The sequence below is a fragment of the Pelodiscus sinensis genome, chromosome 14, assembly GCF_049634645.1.
Source record: "Pelodiscus sinensis isolate JC-2024 chromosome 14, ASM4963464v1, whole genome shotgun sequence".
Lineage (NCBI taxonomy): Eukaryota > Metazoa > Chordata > Testudines > Trionychidae > Pelodiscus > Pelodiscus sinensis.
The window spans coordinates 797,095-817,221 of NC_134724.1; the positions used below are offsets into that span (position 1 = coordinate 797,095).

Here is a 20,127-nt window from a genome sequence, read left to right on the forward strand (position 1 = left end):
AGAGAAGTTGTTGCTATTATACTTTCTAACTGTTTTTTCTTCCAGCTTTCCAATTTGGGTGGCATCTTTTCCCAACAGTCTTTAGAGATTTAAATTAATGGCATGTGCACACCTAAAACTGCTTTTAGTAGTTTAATAGAAAATTAGGTCCTACTTCAAAATTGGTAATGGAAAAAATTAGGAAAAATTCATCCCTAACTGGAAATTGTGCAGAAGTACGCCCTTTAGAAAGGCTAGCCATTCTCAGGAAGTTCTTTCTAGTGCACACTAAATATTTAAGCTGTAGAATAGAGAGAATATTTAAAAGATAATGAATTTTTACAACTCGGTACCTAGAACTTGAGGGAATAGAGAGAGAGAAACCCCTTGGTTTTAACTATTCCTTTTTTTTCCCCCCTCTGTCACAAATTGCTGAAACAAGATTGCATTTATAATCAGGAGGGATTTATATGAATCAAGCTGATTTAAATCACTAAGTGGAAAGCATTGATTTAAATAATTTTAATACATTTTTTCATGTGTACTACAGTTATTTTTAAAATACAGATACATTCTCATTGGTCGATAAACCATTAAGACATGTTGATTTACAACTTGACGCTAGATTTGGTACTTCTTTTTGCTACTTAGGAGGGTAAACTATAACTATATACATTTATTTAAACAATTATGTAGCTTAATATTTTCAGGTTCTTTTTAATTTTTAGTGTGTTGAAAATGCTGAAAGATATATTGCTTATTTACTAGTTTGCTTTTTCTCATGATTTGTGTCAAGCTGCAATAGGATGATGATTGGAATTAAATACACAAAACAGCAATTAAGATATCTTTATTAATCAAAACATGTTTTGTATATATCAACTTCTATAAAAGTATGCTTCACATTGTAGTCAGTTAGTTAAACTGATTATTTCAGGTCACCCTGGGAAAATTTTCAAATATGCCTAAGTGAAAGTGACTGGAGTTTAAGTTCCTGCTTGTCGGACTCTCTTGAAAATGAGACAGTTACTTAGGCTGCCCTTCAGACATTTAAAACTAGTAGATCTCATCCCTTCCTTCCTTATTTTTATTCATTTGAATAGGTTTAATTTTTTATTATAATTTAAATAACACATTAAAGAGATTTTATTTTATTTTATTTTTTAAATCACTGATTTTTATCCATCTGATTATAATCCCATTGTACCCTCTCCCTTTCTTTAAAGAATTAATTTCAGAATATTGTGAACTCATAGCTTCAGATGCCAACCTTTCATCATATGTTTACTTTGTTACTGTTTAATTTTTAAAATTTGGACAAGGAAAAAATTTGGCCAAGGAAAGAAGGGAGACGGGATATTTCTGAGAACTTTTATGTTATATAAAGTAACATGGAAACAAGAATGACTTCAATCGTTAAGTGTTGGGCATACCTATGGTTAATGCGTTTTTTTGTCTTCAAGTTCTTTGGCTATTTTTATATTTTTTTCTAGCCTTTCAACATGTTATATAAATTGTTATTTTATAAAATGAGAATAACAGATTGACCAGACTATCTGCTCTTGAATGAGACTCTGCTGTATTTGTTTGTTCTCATTATTTTTGTCTACCAAAGTCCTGAATGTTGCACAGATACACATTTTTTATGCATCACTTATTGTACAAACATTGTAAAGATACAAACAAGTCTTGTCTTAGCTGAATGTGGCTAAGTGAAATGTATTGGGCAGGCTCTTAGTTTAATAGGATACTATGGTCTAGGGTTGTAAGTGACTAGTTGAGTCACTACTTGACTACTCGCTTCCCACCTTTCTTGGTGCCTTTGCTACAGAGGCAGCAAGCGGGGGAACTGGGGGCGAAGTAGGAGCTGGTACTGGGGAAAGCTGGCTTAAAAACCGGTTTCCCCTAGCACTGTCTCCATGGTGCGGGTGGGCGAAGAACTCTGGGACCCAGTGGGAGCTGTGACTGCTCAGTCCCGGCTCACACTGGGTCCTGGACCGCTGCTCCTCTGCATTTTAAATGTAGTAAGAGCTCGGCTGCCGGCATGATCCAGGCATCTCTTACTACATTTAAAATGCAGAGGCGCAGCGGTCTGGGACTTGGTACACACTGTGTCTAGGACTTATCCCCACTGTGGCTCTGCAGTTTAAATGTAGTAGGAACTGAGCTGTCTACATGCCTGGCTCCTCCTACATTTAAACTCCAGAGCTGTAGCGGGGCCCCTTGTCAACTAATCATGTAGTCTGTACAAATTGCATCGACTACACGATTAGTCAATTATCCACTTAATATCCTTACTATGGGCACTATTTGAATAGTGTGAGAGAGGAAATTATGTGTATATTGAGGATAAAATATTTATATACAGTGTAATAAGTTAGTTTTGTGCATATTTTAGAAACTCACACAAGTAATACAAGTAAAAGCAGCACTCTGCTGGCTGCATTGCTTTCATCAAGAGGATTGTAGGTAACTGTTGCTAAGTCCATTAGAGATATTTATAACTTGAGGCTTGATACCCAGGATGTGAAGTAAGCCAAAGAACTCTTTGGCATTAATGTACAGATGAACAGGGTGTGTGTGTGTGTGTGTGTGTGTGTGTGTGTGTACACACACACAATGGGATGTGAATGATTAACTGGTAAGTCTCACCCTTAACAAGTGAGGCTTACCGGTTCTGGTTAACCAGTGGGGACTGTAGTAGCTCCCCTCCCGTCGGGCAGGTGGCTGACAGCCCTTTGGGACTTGCCGCAGAAAGGGGTGCCACAGCCCAACTAGAGCAGCCCCTACGCATGGCAAGGTATGGAGGCGCTCCAGCCCAGCCTTTTATTGACTAACTGGTTAAACATCACATTTAACAGGTAAACAAATTAAATGGGATTTTACATCACACACGCGTGCGCCATTCAGAAACATCAACGATTCATATTTTGATTTCTTAACTTTTGTTCCCTCTTTATAACATGTTACATAACTTTGCAGTTATAATACTTTGAGAGATTTCCTTTCACAGGTTCTGTGTTGTTACTTGATTGCTACAGAATTGCCATATTATCAAGGTTTGTTAGTACACTATAAATCCTGCAGTACTTTTACTAAGACTTTATGAAGCATAAATAAAATTTGTCCATTAATTTTAGCAACTATAATTTAACTTTTGGGGTACATTAAACCATGATTTTAATTTTTATTTTTTTATATTTGTTTTATTTTATTTTTATTAGGGTAGCCATGTTAGTATGTTTTAGCAAAAACAAGGAATCCTGTTGTGCCAAAATGACTAATAAATTTATTTGGGTGTAAGTTTTCATTGCCTGGAATCCACTTTGTCTGATGAAGTGGGTTCCAGCCCACAAAAGCTTAGGCCCAAATAAATGTTTTCATTTTTAAGGTTCCAAAGGATTTTTCGTTGTCCTTATTTTATTATTCATTCCCTGAATACCTAACTTGCAATGTTCAATAGTTGATAGATCTCTCAGTCAAAAATGTGAATTAGTGAGGTTCTATTATATTCTTCTCGTGTGGGTTTGTTTTGGCTGGGTAAACAAAAAACCTGCTTGAATATAATTGTTTATGATATCAGGAAAAAATGCATATTTGAATGATCTGATGAATATTAACTACGGATGTCAACGTGTAGTCGAATACATGATTAACCGTTAAGCCAAGGCTTATCAGTTAATCTTATTGATTACACACATCCCCCCCTTTCTTCCTCTCTATCAGAGGCAGCAAGGAGAGGGGGGAGTGGGAAGTCATCTCCCCATGAGCTTTTAAGCCGTCTCCCTATGAGCACTGAATCTGTGTAGTTGCTTGCCCTCCCTCCCCCCAGCGCTGCGCTCTCTGATAGAGAGGCGTATTGGCTCATGCGATATCAGAGGCAGCAGCACGGAGACAGGGGGACGGACAGGTGAGAGCTGATACGCAAGGGAGCCGGCTTTTAAGCCAGCTTTCCTTGTGTGCTGGCTGTGCAGAGACACCTGCTCCCCTTTCCCCCGCTGCTGCTTCTATCAGGCCCAGGCTTGTCGTGGACAGAGGCTTCTGCCAAGCCAGAAGCTTTTTCTCCTGGAAGCAACAGCCTGGGCTCTGACGCTTCCACCCCTCTTGGGGTTCTGGGTGCTGAGCAAAGGGTTTCCTCCCCTGTAGCTTCCACTCCTGGCAGCTCCAGCTGGGACAGCTCAGGCTAGGGGCCTTTGCTCCCTGCTGGCACAGCTCAGGGCTTCTGCTTCCCCCCTCCAGTAGGGGCAGCCTGGGCTCCAATCTACCTACCCAATGGCTTCTGCCACAGCTCCAGGTGCTGAACTCGAGGTTCCTCCTGTGGCAGCTCCTCCTGGGTCTGGGGGCCTTGTGCCCTCCAGCCAGGGCAGCCTGACCTTGGGGCTTGCTCCCTCCCAGCCGCTCTAGCTGGGGTTTGGGGTAGCTCAGGCTTGAGGCTGCTGGGCTCAATGCTTCCTCCCCTGCCAATTCGGCAGAAGCTAAGGGTGATCCAGTAGGTACTTCTTCTGGGGTGGAGGCAGCCATTTTTCCTGGGTGGCCCCCAAATTGGCCAGGTGCCCCTGCCTTAATGTATCCCTGGCGTAGAGTACAAGCGAGGAGCCCCTGGCTGGAGTGCTCCCAGCAGCATGGTGTGGGAGAGGAGAGATCTCACCCTCCTCTATTTCTTGGGAACCTCCTCTAACTGCAGGAAGGTGGGAGGGTGCTGCCTTCAGAGCCCATTCTGAAGGCAGCTCAGTGGTGAGGGCAATCTTGGAACCTCCTTACTACAACTTTGCAACCGCACCTATGATATAGGGATGTAACTGGTTAACCTTACCAGGTGATGTTTACCGGTATCCGATTAATTGGTGCCCGGCTGATCTGGAGCAGCTCCCGCCCGTGTCATCTAGGTTAAGTGACTAACTGGTTAAATGCAGTGTTTAACTGGCTAACTGATTAAATGGGATTCTATATCCCTACTAGGATTCCACTTTGAGTCAGAACCTCCACAGTTACAGTACCCTGTAATTTCAGATGTAAGCATCTGAAATAGTGGAACTGGCCAATTTTAAAACTCTCTGTGAAATTGACCAGAATGGCCCTAATTATATAGTAGAGCTCAAATTGCTAATTAGTAATGTATGTATTAAATATGTATCATCAAAATAAACTACCTTAAGTAATGTTAAAATAGTAAAGTCAAGTACCTGAAAAGTCAGGAAATGCCAGGATCAGTGTTGTGTATACAACATTGATACCCTCCCACCTGGTGTTTGTGCTTGAGCTGAATAATTCAAAGCAATAGACTCCTGTTATCTTCTATAGTCATGTCTACACTTTTGGAGGCAAATAGAGAACAGACACTACACACAAGGCTAGCCTGAGTATAAATAGCTGTGTAGACTGTGAGGCAATGCTCAGGCAAGTAAAGTACAAGCACGCCAGAACCCTATAGTATAGGGTGCATGTATGTCTACGTGCCCAAACAGCACCTCTCATTGGCTTCAGCACTCTGGCAGACATCTCCCCCTGCTTCAGCCTTCAGCCCTCTCCAGCCTTTTCTGCCCATGGGTGTCTAGCCTGGGGAAGGTTGTAGGGGATTCGCATTCTGCCTTTTTGCCTTCTGCTTTCACTAAACTGATTTGATTGTACTGCTTAACTAGGGAACTTTCACCACTCCTTCCTGATGCTGTCAGCTCAGCTCTGCTCTTCTAAGCTCTCTCTGGACCTCAGGTTTTGAACATCCTTTTGGCTTTGGTCTGTTGTTTATAACAACTTCCAAGGGCAGCCCCACCCTCCTCATGTCAAACTAGGATGCACTTGTGCTGGAACAGAAAAACTGTTCCTGATTCATTCAAGGGGTGAGCTACCCTGGTAAAGTGCCCCTATGATAAGATTACACAGAAAATTAATTTAGCCGCCTCAGATTATAAAAATGAAAAGATAAAGACACAAATTATACTAATAAATATTATTTGTACACCTTCATTTAAAAAAGTTGTAAATAACTTCATGTTCTTTTTCGAGTGATGATTCCTGTTATATTCCATTGTGGGTTATGTACATGCACCATCAACCTGAAGCCAGAACATTTAAAAGTAGATATGGGTGGTCCACATGTGAACCCTGGGTTCACCTTGTTCCTCCGATGGAGGGGATAAAGAGAAGGACAGACTAATACTTTCTCTAGTTCCTTCTCACTGCCACATGGTCTGGATCAGAACCCTTAATGTCCACAGCTTTGACTTCGCCTACAAATAATAAAGAACCTTATTATAAATAGTTACCAGTCTTAATCATTTATAGTTTTAACAGTAGTTTTAGTATGAGATTAGTTGATGGGGGTATTCCCCCAAACTTTACTACTTTACCCCTCATTCAGATACCAGACTATGTCCAGGGCCCCAGGCTTCAAACTCTGTGCTTCCTGACCACTATCATTTTTTGTCATCAGTGACTATCACCAACACTGTCTGTACTACTTAGAGGAAGCTCACATGGTGGTGAAGTACAGTATCTGCCGATCATTCCCCAGCCATACTCAAGAAGGGCGGGAACTTACTTTCTGTGAATACCTCATGGAAAAGACCATGAGGCCCCTGGCAGACCTCATTCAGCAAGGAATGTGTCTTCTCTTGCAAAGTCTAGCTCTGGTGTGGGAGAATTCACATCCACAGACCCCATGGGCATGGTCTTGTTGGGAAGCTAGAAAGCACTTTCATAAGCGTGAGACTCTTCCTCAAAGTCCCCTTCAGAGAAGTCAGAGGCAATTGTAAGCAAATCTTACAGCTCAACCCATGAGGACTTAGTACATCCTGAGTCCCCAAACCATCATTCTGTGAACTAAGGATGTTAAGTAACAGTTAATTTACTAGTTGAGTAGTCGATGGAATTTCCATTGACTATTCGACTAGTCAGTAGGCACTTCTGCATTCCTTCTTTCAAATGTACAAGAGCCCCGCTGACCCCAGGCTGCACGCAGTGTGCCAGCTTTGATCCCCGGCTCAGCTGTGTGGCGCTGTTCCTTTGAAGTACCCCCTTTTTCTCTCCTATGCTGCCTCTATCTGATAGAGGCAGCAAGCGGGGGGGAAGAAGGGGGAATCGACTAGTCGACTGACTATCTGATAAGCATTTGCTTATCGGATAGTCGACTAGTCCTTCAGATCCCTGCCGTGAACCTCATTCATGGTGACTGTTCTGGCCAAAGTACTGTCCTCTCTTTTATGGTAGACACATTTTTCGTCATGTATGTGTGTGGGGTTCTCTTTCTCCCTTCCTTTCCAGACAGGAACAGCATTACAGATGCATCCCAATTAGGTTGGAGAGACCACAGGAACAACCACACAACACAAGGAGCTTGTACATCTCAAGAGGCCAGATGCTCACCAATATCCTGGAGGTATGAGCGATATGGAAGGTGTGAAAGTCCTTTTTCCATCCACACTCACCATGTCCTTTTGTCAGACAACACTGCAGGTATTTTCTACAATCTATATCAACAAGCAAGGGGAATGAGGTCTGTCCCCTGGATACAGAGGCAATCAGCCTCTGCAGCTGGTGCTTCAGCATTCAAGTCGCCCTGTCAGCAGTCCAACTTCCCAGAAAGCAGAATATGCTTGCAGATTCTTTCAACAGACATTTCACACTTGACCAAGAGTGAAAGTTTCATAATGCAGTACTCCACAACATTTTTACTCTGTGGGGGAACCTCCACCAGGGATCTGTTCGCGCCTCAAGCAAATAGCAAATGCATCACACATTGCTTCAGAAGAGCCTTAGGTCACCACTGCCATGACGATGGCCTGCTTCTTACTTGGTCAGACAATTTCAACTATGTGTCCCGTCTGCTCCTGCCATGAGTCATACGCAAGATCCAGCAAGACAGAAGATCGTCCTCACTGTCTCTTTCTGGTCCAGACATTTTTTTTATTTCTCAACCTCTTAGTAAGTCATCCTGCCAACTAATCATCTTTCCAATGTTTCCCAAGCCACTTACTCAATGGAACAGCAAAATCAAACACTCTAATCCATGTCTGCTTTATCCCAAGGCCTGACATTTGGATGGGGATCATCCTTGGAATGTTCTTGCTTTTCAGCTTATGAGATATTTTCTCTAATAGTAGAAAGAAATTTTCTAGAAAACGTTACCTGGCTAAATGGAAATGCTTCTGATCTTGAACATTAACAAAAGGGAATTCTAGCAGAGGCTGTGGATATACCTTTAATCTTAGATTACTATATCATGTGCGTGAAAACATCAGGTTTATCCATCAGCTTCTTGTGCAAACTGTTGGCGGTGATCATGCATGCAATCCACTTTCTCAAGACTACTCATTTTTTGTATACCCACGGACCATAAGATTCTAGAAAAGCCTAATCAGAAACTTCCCACTTGTTCAGAAGTTTGCCACTCCAGAGGGTGATTTGAATCTCCCTCTCTGTGCTAATAAGACCCCACTTTGAGCTTTTAGCTATGTGCTTTATGTCCCTCCTTTCTATCAAAGACATGTTTCTCATAGCTATCACATCAGTGAGAAGGTTGGTGAATTTGGAGGATGATGAAGGGTATTCCATAAGGATAAGATTTCCTTACATCTGTACCCCAAATTAATCCTTAACATAGTTTTGGAACTCCACCTTAGCCAGTGGATTCACTTACCTGTGTTCATTCTTCTACAGAAGCATGTGGTTTCAGGAAGAAGACTCCTCTCCTTTGATGTTCGATGAGTGTTCTTTTTTTTTACTTGCAGAGAACACAACCAATCAAGAAATCTCTGAGATTGTTGCTATAGCAGAAGTCAGAAGACATGCCATCTCCACCCAGAGAATCTTCACATGGATATCTGGCTGCATTCTACTCTAAGGATGTCAAATATCGGTTAATTAAATAGTCGATTAACCTAATTAATTCTTATTGGTTACTTGACTATTCTGTAGTCCCTGGGGGTGAGGCGAACAGCCAGTGTGCCGAGGAGACCCATGTCACTCCGCGCTGCTGCCTGTGTATCAGAGGTAGCAGCACAGGCTGCCAGATGGGAGCTGGTCTGTAAGGGGAACCAGTTTGAAAACCAACTCCCCTCACAGACCAGCTGCCTGTTGCCCCAGGCTGCTGCCTCTGAAACAAAGGCAGCAGTGCAGGGTGGCAGCAGCCCCTGTCTGGAGGGTTCTGAGCTCCTGAAACAGACATGAGTCGGAACTGAGCCTGGCTGCCTGCTCCCCTGGCTCCTAATACACTTTAAATGCAGAGCTGCAACAGGAGTAGGTCCCAGACCTGGCACAAGCTGGGACTGAGCCGGGCTGCTGGCCAGCCTGCTAAAAAATTTACTTGTTGGGGGGAAGGATGAGGGGAAAGCATGTAGTCTATAGCATTAATCTTTAAGCTTTTTCTTATTAGTTAATTGACTACACTATTACATCCCTATTCTACTCCTGCTGTCAGCTCTCAACCTGCCTCTTCTCCCCCCCCCCACTCCTGCCCCCGGCTCAAGGGGGTAAGAAGAGCTTATTCCACCAGAGTGCTGTAGTGTCTCTTCAGATCGTTTGAGCATTAATAAAGTGGCTTCGAGGAGTTCCATTCACACATTTGCATGGGGTTGTGCCCTGGTGCAGGACTCTTCTTCTGATGCCTCTTTTAGGATGGCAGTACTCCATTCAGCCCTATTGTCTATATCAGTGTTTCCCAAATGGTGCTCCGCGGAACCCTGGGGTTCCGTGAAGCGAACGTAAGGGTTCCGCGAGAACCCGAACGCTCCCCTCCCCCCGCCCATAAAGAGACAGAGGAGCCCGGCGTGCAAACACGCTGGCTCCTTCCCCGCTCCCCTTTCAGACATCTCCTGCGTCCCCCGCTGCTGCTCTGCTTTTACCACCGGACCTAGCAGCAGCAACAGCTGCTTGTCCCGCTTCTACCTGATCAACCCAAGATCCCTCTCCCGCGTCCCCCGCTGCTGCTCTGCTTTTACCACCGGACCTAGCAGCAGCAACAGCTGCTTGTCCCGCTTCTGCCCGATCAACCCAAGATCCCTCTCCCGCGTCCCCCGCTGCCGCTTTGCTTTTACCACCGGAAAAAGCAGAGTGGCAGTGGGGGATGCGGGAGAGGGATCTTGGGTTGATCGGGCAGAAGCGGGACAAGCAGCTGTTGCTGCTGCTAAGTCCCTTGGTAAAGGCAGCATGTATGTGTGTGGAGGGGGGGGGAGTACTGTCAGTGAGTGGAACACCGGAACTCCTACTCACTGTGAGGATCAGAACAAATCCCCAAACACACTGTGAGGACACGTGGCTCCTGTGTGTGACTTTAAGTTTAAGAATTCAATCTAATATCAAAATTCCCCATGGATCGTTGGTTAAAAGAAGGAACTTTGAAGAGAAAAGTGAGTACTTCAAACTCCAATATTTTTACTGAAACCAGCAAGGAAAATACTGAGGCAGCTCAAGTTAATTATGAAAAATTTCAGCTGGCTAATAAGAAACGCAGGTATTGTGAGGACTATTTGGCATTTGGATTCACAAGCAATGGAAATGAAGATGCTCCAGGTGCCCAGTGTGTACTGTGCAACAAAATATTATCTAATAGTTGTTTAGTACCTGCTAAATTGCGAAGACATTTTGAAACAAATCATCCAGAATACAAAGATAAAGACATTAGTTTTTTTAAGCTAAAGCTTGAATCGCTTGAAAAAAGTAAACTCTTCATGTCAAAAATTGCCAAATCTGATAATGAAAATGAAAAGTAAGCTATCGTATATCGCTCGCCGAAGAAGCACACACTATTGGGGAATCACTCATAAAACCATGTGCAAAAGATATTGTGATGTGTATGTTGGATCAGGAGTCTAGTAAAAAAGTTGAAGCTGTGCCACTATCAAACAATACTGTCACACGTCTTATTCACGATCTTGCTGCTGACATCGAGAAGGAGCTTATTTTTCGGCTGCATTTATGTGATGCATATGCATTACAATTAGACGAGTCCACTGACGTTGCAGGTCTTGAAGTTCTGCTTGTATTTGTCCGTTATGATTTTAATAGTTCTATTGAAGAAGACTTACTTTTATGTGAATTTTTGCAAACCAATACAACTGGTGAGAATATATTCAATTGTATCAATAACTTTATGAAAACACATCAAATAAGCTGGGAAAAATGTGTTGATGTGTGCAGTGATGGTGCCAAAGCAATGGTAGGAACAGTGGCTGGCGCTGTAACACGAATAAAAAATGTAGCACCAAACTGCACCAGCAGTCACCGAATTCTCCACAGACACGCTCTGGTAGTTAAGAATATTTCTCCCTCTCAAAAATGTGTTGGACGAAGCAGTACTGATTATTAATTATATAAAAACTCTACCATTACAATCAAGACTGTTCAAAATTATGTGTGAAGATATGGGTAGTCAGCACACAGCCCTGCTTCTACATACAGAAGTCAGGTGGCTATCACAAGGAAAAGTGCTGGTTAGATCATTTGAATTGCGTCATGAGCTCTCCGCAAATCTGATGGATCACAAATTCCAACTGTCTGATCGTTTAACAGACTTTTTGTGGTTATCTAGAGTTTCGTATCTTGCAGACATCTTTACAAAACTAAATGAAGTAAATCTGTCGCTGCAAGGAAAGAATGTAAATATTTTTAATGCGAAAGACAAAATTTTGTCATTGTCACGGAAGCTACAGTTTTTGATCTCATCTGTAGGACGAAATGATTTGGATTGTTTACCAACTCTGAATGATTTCCTTGAAGAAAATGGATACAAACTTGATGAAGATATTCACAGCAACATTGCAGATCATCTCCGCGATTTATACACGAACATCATTAAGTATTTTCCAAACATCAATGACAACAATAACTGGATTCGAAATCCATTAAGTTTAACAGAAAAGCCAGTCAGTTTTTCTACACAAGATTATGAAAACCTAATTGAAATTGCTTCAGATGGCCAATTAATACAAAAATTTAAAGAAGTTTCTCTGATTACATTTTGGAGTGACCTATGTCAAAGTCAAGAATATTCATCATTATCAAGACACGCAATTCGTCAGCTGTTACCCTTTGCCAGTACATACTTGTGCGAAACTGGGTTCTCGAACTATGCAGCAATGAAAACAAAATACAGAAATCGACTGAATGCTGCACCAGATATGCGAATCCAACTTTCTAGTATTAAACCAAATATAAAAAGAATTTGCCAAGAAAAGAAGAAAAACCACTCTTCGCATTGAAAACTATGAATATAATGGCTGGGGGGGGGGGGGTCCTTGAAATTTTTCTCAGTTTGAAAGGATTCTGTGGTCAAAAAAAATTGGGAAACACTGGTCTATATTCTTGTATCCTCCTCTTAGTTAGGTACTGCATGTCAAGTCACCATCAGTGGAATGCAATAGGGGGACCATAACTGGGAGAGCAGGAGGTGGTTACCTACCTGTAACTGGAGATTCTTTTGAGATAAGGGATGTGAAAACTATCTGATAACCAAATGAGTCCCCCGCTGGCCCTGTGTTCCTTGTAGTGCTTTCGCCTCCGAAACATACGTAGCAACAGCCCTAGGGCTGTTGCTACACTTCAAAGGTGGAAGTGCCTTATCGACTAATCAAATAGTCAATGCAAATTGCACTGACTATTCGATTAGCCAAATAATCGAAATTTTACATCCCTATTTGAGAAGTGTGATCCCTATCTGTATTCCACTAGCTACCCTTGTTCCCCTCTGTTTTGAATGGGAGAAAGCACTCAGGAGGAGTGATTGGTCTGCCCTGACCTTTATCCCCTCAGTCAGAAGCACGAGTGGAGCCAGGACATGTGCATAGATCAAAGGACACTACTTTTGCATTCCCCAGCTTTGGGCTCATGATCCGCATGTGTAACCAGCAGTGGAGTAGAAATAGGGATCACATATCTTGATCCGTCCTACAGGTAAGTAACCTCTGCTTTTGGTGTAAGGGTAGGAAGAGAGAAAGTAGATTAAAATCTTGTAGAATGTTTCACAACTACATTTGATTGTATTGTAATTATAAATATGAAGACATATAAGCCTAGGCCCTGAGTTTTAATGCTTCTGTTACTTGATACACACAAGATCGTAAATGGTCAGTTTTTATAAATTTGTGTTAGTTTCTGTGGGCCTTCATAGAATATTGGAAATATTTATTCCAATCTTTGAAAAATCTTGAACTTCTTTTACTCTTTGATATAATGATATATTTGATGCTGCTGAAAAGCACCAGATAGGCATCTGTGGAAAATTCAGCCCAGTGTTTGTCAACAGGTATAGAAAGCATATCACTAGCAGCAGTGCAAATCATTTTTTAAAAACAGTTCAATCTTGTTCTGTTGAACGGTCCTGCCAGTTCATTACTTTGCTGCCTGTTGAGTTTATTAAAAAGCATGCAAGTAGTGATACTTTTTCTTATGTGATCATCTCTCTACTAAGAATAGAATTGAGTCTACTAACTGCCAGCATTTTTTGTTACTTTAGTCACTGTTTACTTGGGTTGGATTTGAAGTGGCCTAGGTTGAAAAGCTCAGAATCACATCAGAACTATCCACTTCCGGTATCTTTTCCTAAATCCTCAGAACAATTGTTGTTTCATAGTACCTAACACCTACGTATTATAGGTAATATTATCTCTCTACTTGGTAGTTAAGAGTTAGATGAGCGCTGAAGTAATTTCTGAAGGGAGAAAACCCCCCACAGTAATGGGTATTTTATACCCAAGTGCTATGTCATAAATATATTCAGGCAATAAACCCCACTCTCTTACAATAACACAAGTGTATCATACCCTAACAAAATAGGTTTCTAGCTGCTTCATTTCTGTGACCTTTATCAAGTATCTGCATAACTTTAAGCACAAGTGGTCCCATTCAAGTGGTCCCATTCAAGTGGCTCCAGGTATGAGCTTCACAGAATGCCCAATATGTTGATGGAGACAGGTGCCTTGATCCAGAGAAGCAATTAAATGTGCACAAATTTGAGCATGTGAATAATCTGATTTTAGTTCATACATGGATTGAAGAGAAATGAACTAGATATTCTGGGATAGCTTTCCTCACTCTCTATAAAAAACCCTTTTCCTGTGGGATAACTGAGTCGTCATCACGTCACTCTGTGTCCACAGGAACCAAGCATCACCCACTCCTAGTTTCACCCTTCCCAGGGCTCATGAGAGCTGGGGTTGCCTGTGACCCAGCCGTCCTCTCCCCTTCCCAGCAATCGGGGAGAGCAGTAGCTGCTGTGGCTTTGGCCAGGAGGGGCAGGCTGCCAGGGGAGAAAGCCAGGTCCAGCGTGCCTTCGTCACCCCCCCCCCCCTCCTGGAAGTTGGGGGATGCAGCTGGGAGTAGTTGGGTGCAACCTCGCCCTGCTGCCCCCAGCTGGGGTGGGGGGCAAATAGACTAGTGAGGAAGGAGGGTCCAAGAGCCGGGGGTGGCTGCAGAGTGGCCTCGGGGTTGGGCCCTCTCTGATGACCAGGGGCAGGGGAGGGGCTGGGGAAACCACAGACTCTCCCTGGAGAAGAGCCAGGCCCCGCATATCTGCAACTCAGCCTCTCCTGGTGTCTGGGGAGAGAGCTGGGATCAACCTCGTCCTGGCCCCCCCTTGCTGACCGTGGGGGCTCAAGAGCTGGGGCTGGCTTGGGGGTAGTAAAGAACCAGGGCAGCCTTGGGGCCAGGGAAGCCGGGGTACGGGGGGAAGAGCTGGGATCAGGGTGGCCTCAGCCCCAGGCCCTTCGTGGCCGAGAGGGAGATTGGTGAGTGCAGACAGCAGGGGGCACAGTGCCCTAGTGACTTTTATTTATAAATATTTTCCATTTGTCCAGAAATCACCTTAGCTCCCTTATGTGTTTTTAGTGAATCCAAGGAGTTGTACGAGTCATCTGGGTCTAGTCTTGCTCCCAGGTATATACAGAATATCAGCTTTCTATTTCTTTGGTAAATTGTGATAGGCTAACACACATCTAATGCATAGTCTCTACTGTGATATATACTTTGGTGCAAAGCTTGTCACCAAGTTAGCTTCATTGCCTATAAATGCAGCATTATTTAAATTAAGGGAGATATATATAGAGTGGAAAAAATAAACACAGCGCATCAGACTAATGTTTTTAAATATATAACTATGGGGAATTCATGCTTTCAAGCTTAATGCAGTACCTCAGTAACTTAGTATTTTTGTTTTTTCTTTTATAGTTTTACATGTGGCACATATAAAAAATGAGGCTGAGAACGCGGAAAGCGTCTCAGCAGTCAAATCAAATTCACACCCAACGTGCTTTGAGGACAAAGAGGAAACATTCAGAGGTAGATGAGAGCTTACCTGTTGGAGGAGGAAAACCCCAGAAGAATGAAACTGGCTTGTTGTCATCAATCAAAAAATTTATTAAAGGAAGCACACCCAAGGTATGAGCTCACTGACTTGTTGCCTTTTTTTTTAATTGAGTCATATTAAGCTTTTCTAAAATTTGATCAAGTATTTGTATTAAGAAAAATAAGTATTTGTAAAAGACATATTCTTATGGAGGCAGAACAGTTTTATAAGCAACAGAATATGCCCCATAATAGTGGTGTGCATGCAGGTACAGAAGTTACAATGCAAGGTTGTTGACCCTATCCAACTCTGTATGAAACAATTACAGACGTTCCATTGGAGAAATAGGAAATGGCGCCTTATAAATGCAAGAAGTCAAATTCATCTATAGTGTAAGCAGGTATAATTTCCACATACCTCAATGAATTTTGCACTTACTTACTCATCTTAGACGTGAAGTCAGGTCTAAACTACTGAATCTCTTCCAACTCCACCTATACACAGATCTGAAGAAAACAAGTTTTCATATTTAAAACTTACTCAGTGAAAATTCTCAAAGGAAGATTACATATGTTAATTTTATTGAATGAGTGCCACTTTGAAATAGTTTACAAAGTTGTTACTTTTTATAAAATTGGACCATCTTTTTAAAACCTTTCTTTAATCAGTCTTATCAGTCCAGAAGTTCTGTTATTGCAGTTTTTAAACTAAAGAAGAACCAGGATGCTAGAAACATACAGAAATGTTACAGAGAAATATACAGCAGCTAAATGTAGTTTAGATGAGAAAATGTTTTTGTTGTTAAAAGTGGCAAGTTTTATAATTTTGCATTATGGTTAAAATAGTAATTAGAGATGCAGTGAAGTTTAAAAAATTATAATTAAATTGTCTCAGAGAGCTTTGTGACTATGCAATAAAATGACAGATGAAATTCACTGTTAAGTGCAAAGGAATGCACATTAGAAAACAATCCCAACTATACATACAAACTGTTGGGTTCTAAATTAGCAGTTCACACTTGAGGAACGGATCTGAGAGTTATCATGGATAGTTCTCTGAAATAATCTTATATGCAGCAACAGTCTAAAAAGCTAACAGTGTTAGGAGCCATTAGAAAAAAGATAGTAAGACAGAAAATATCATAATGCTACTGTATAAATCTATGCTGTGCCCACAGCTTGTGTACTGCATGCAGTTCTTATTGCCCCAGCTCAAAAAAGATATGTTAAAAATGAAAAAATTACAGAGAAGGGCATAAAAAAATGATTAGGAAAACATTAAAACAGCTTCTGTGTGAGACACGGGTAAAAAAACTGGGCTCATTCATTTGAGGAAAAAGATGACTAAGTGGGGATATAATAGAGGTCTATAAAATGATGACTGGTGTAGAGAAAGTGAAGTAAGGACTGTTGTTTTACCCTTTTACATAACTCAATAACTAGGGTCTCCCAATGTAATTAATAAGCAGCAGGTTTAAAACAAACATAAGGAAGTATTTCTTTATACAGTATACAGTCAGCCTATGGAGCTTTGTTTCCAGGTGATCTTGTGAAGGTCAAAAATATAATTGGGGTTAAAAAAAATTACAAAAATTTCTGGAGGGACAGGTCCACCAATGACTATTGGCCAATAGGGTTAATGGCACAACACCATATTTCTGACTGCCTGAAGTGGGACTGGACAATAGGGGATAGACAGATCACTTGAAATTGGTTTTAATTCCCCGTGAAGCATCTGGCACTGGTCAGGATACTGGTTTCACCCACTATAGCCATTCTTATGTTCTTACATACCATGCAGCTCAGTCTGTCCTTGGCATTTGTTCAGCACGCATTGTAATAGGAGACAGGCACTGACTTAAAGGAACTGTAAAAATATGTTCACATTTTTCTTTGCCTGTGGAAAATTCCATATTGTTAAAATGGTTAAAATTTTGCATCTCACTAAATTCAAGCAATAAAATGATTTCACTTTCTGCCTCCTATATTCTAGCAAAAACCAAAAGACTTGGGTTGTGAACATTTCAGGAAAATGGTGAAGTCCAAACAAAAACATTTTCATTGGAATTAAAAAAAAAAAAAGAAATGGAAAGATTTCTGATTATTTAGCTTTTGTCAAATTTCCCCATCCCCTTTTTAACGTTAACAAAATTTAGGATGAATATTTATCTCCACAGGTTCCCTTTAAATATAAAATTTTGTGTTTTATTTATATATATATATATATATATATATATATATATATATATATATATATATATATATATATATAAATAAAACACAAAATTTTTATATATATACAATATATATATATTGCCTTTCTGGTATTGTGTGTCCAGAACAGCACTTGTATTGGTCCCAGTGGCAATAAAATTGCATGCTATTGATTGATATTGCTGGGCTATACTGCAAAGCTCTCCTGATAGACACAAAGTAGTCTTGTGGTTACCATGGTAACATCAGAATGCTTTGAGGTGGCATGTATATTATATAATAGTTCAGTTGCCTGTATATTATACTATAAATTGAGAGAGAGAGAGAGTATGGGTCTCTGACTTTACATGTATAATAAGATATACTTTAAAATACATTAATTCTGACATCAGATTCATAGTCCATCACTCTGACATCACAGTGATTGTGATGGTGGGTCTTAAAACCCTCCCAAAACAGTTCAGGCTGTTTACTTACATAAAAATAACTAAAATATGGTTAATAATATTCTGATGCATTGGTCCTTTGTATGATAAGCTAGACAATGTTCTCAACTCCCATTTAAGTCAATACATATAAATAAAATAGGCATATTAATTCTAATATCAGAGTTGCAGCCCACCAGTCTGACATCATAGAAAAACTAATGCAGATATGGATGGTAGTTTAGATCAGGCACCTTGCAGGATTGAGCCCTGTTTAGTAAGCATTTTTTAACCATTGTAAGAGTTTAATATAGATGGCTTTTTAATAGTAGACACATCCAAAATATTTCTTAAAAAGTTTTAAAATTTGAAATATTAGAATACATTGACTGAAGTAAGTTGCACTGAACTTATTTAATTTGTGGATTCTAGTAATTACATTAGCTTTGCTTTTGAGAATTGCAAAGCATCCTCTCCTATGGAATCATTGCAATCCATTAATCAACTTGCATTTTTATTCCATTGTTTCTAAAAATCTGAAGGACAGACATTCCATTGATGTCCGTGTGACATAGCCATATTTCAGTATGTTCTAGTTAGTATTACTAACTGGATATATGTGGAATAGTGATAGAGATGCAGCCGTGTTAGTCTGGCCTAGCTGAAACAAAAGTCAGAACTATGTAGCACTTTAAAGACTAACAAGATGGTTTATTAGGTGATGAGCTTTCGTGGGCCAGGCCCACTTCCTCAGATCAATTCAATATGTGGGATATTGATTTTAAACAGAAATCTGTACAGTAGAAATTCGCTCATATAAAGCACATAGAGCAATGACACAATATTGTGTAATTGTATTCCTGAATGCTCTTGACTGACCTCTTAACTCCACTTTTGTTGTTTGTGATTTTGCCAGAACCTCTCTTGTTTGTTAGCTTTTCTTTCCTTATGTTTCTCTGTGTTGCTGTTTTTTGTTTTTTCTCTAGGTATTCTGTTTCAATTCTTCATCATCAAATAAATGTTAGAAGTAGTAGTGTTTTCTTTTGGCTTTTTTTTCAGGAAAAGGAAAGATGTCTCTGCAGTTTGGGTTTTAACTTTTTTAGTGAATGTAATGCTCCTGAGGGGTGAAAGATTGACAGGCCTGGAGACTGAAATTTTTTCACAGAACAGTTACACTAAGGGCAGCAGCAGTGGAAGCTTCTCCAGTCCACCTTGATCTATTCTTGAGGAGGGACCACCTGTAGGATGAAAGGGTTTTCTGTTTCCATACACATTCAGTTCTTTGCCTGTTTCCTGCAACTGTTAACAGGCATTCCAGTAGGTGCCTGTTATGATAGTGTTTTTTGTGATTATTCTGTATCTTTCCAGTAGGAATGAGAGCACCAATGCTTTTCACTTAGGGCACTGAACTGCCTTCAGGTGCTAATGGTTTTCTGTCGATCTTACCTGAGCTAATTTTTAACTGGTGAGCTACAAGGTACTTTCCCTTTTCCAGTCTAACTAAGCCATCTAGTTGTTCAGTCTCTTCAGTTGTATTTCTCAGAGATTTAGCGTTTGCCTGTACAATTATAGTACTGTCCATTGGAAAAAGTGGGAGCTTTGCAGATTCTCCCAGTTATTTTCAGTGAGAGGCATGTGGGACCAATGAGGCAAACACATTTTCTTCCTATATTAATGTCTGTGTAATACTTCTCCTTGTTCTCTTACTGTATTATAAAATAGTCTAAAATGTATGTTGTGCATAATGAAGCCTTTTTAGTTTTGGAATTTCCATTTTTCTGTGCCTATTTTTAACTCTGTTTTGTGAGCTTTGTGTATGTAGCCAGCACTTTGATATTAAGGGAATAGATGTGCTTTTAAATTTTCATTTCAGAAATGTGTTATTTGCAGCAAGCTGAACTTCAATTCTGTTGCAGACTTGAGATTCTGTGGCTCTCTGTAAATTCTGTAGCAGTTCCAGATGCAATTTTTATTCTGAGGATTTTAAGTAAATATAAAAATGAATAACGATAGAGTAACCTCTTTGTTGCTTGCTTTGATATTAAATTCAGTTTATTTTATACTATCCCCAGAATTTTAGTTTTCAGTATGCTGCAAGATTGTTATCTTTAGGTTTCAGATTTAACAAGATTCATGTGTACGGTCCTAACAAATTCCTGGTAATTTTGGTCAATTTCACGGTCTTAGGAATTTTAAAATAATAAATTTCATTATTTCAGCTATTTAAATCTGAATT

At 40.6% G+C, this 20,127-nt stretch overlaps 1 protein-coding gene across 1 annotated transcript in view; it reads left to right on the top strand.

Moving 5' to 3' along the window:
• The window catches only part of CTDSPL2 (CTD small phosphatase like 2), a 100,392-nt gene that overhangs the window by 20,056 nt on the left and 60,209 nt on the right, over positions 1 to 20,127 (top strand). Inside the window, exon 2 of the mRNA XM_075896797.1 lies at positions 15,136 to 15,345. Within this exon, the coding sequence (XP_075752912.1) occupies positions 15,160 to 15,345 (186 nt within the window). The 5' untranslated portion in view covers positions 15,136 to 15,159. The remainder of the gene's footprint in view (positions 1 to 15,135; positions 15,346 to 20,127) is intronic.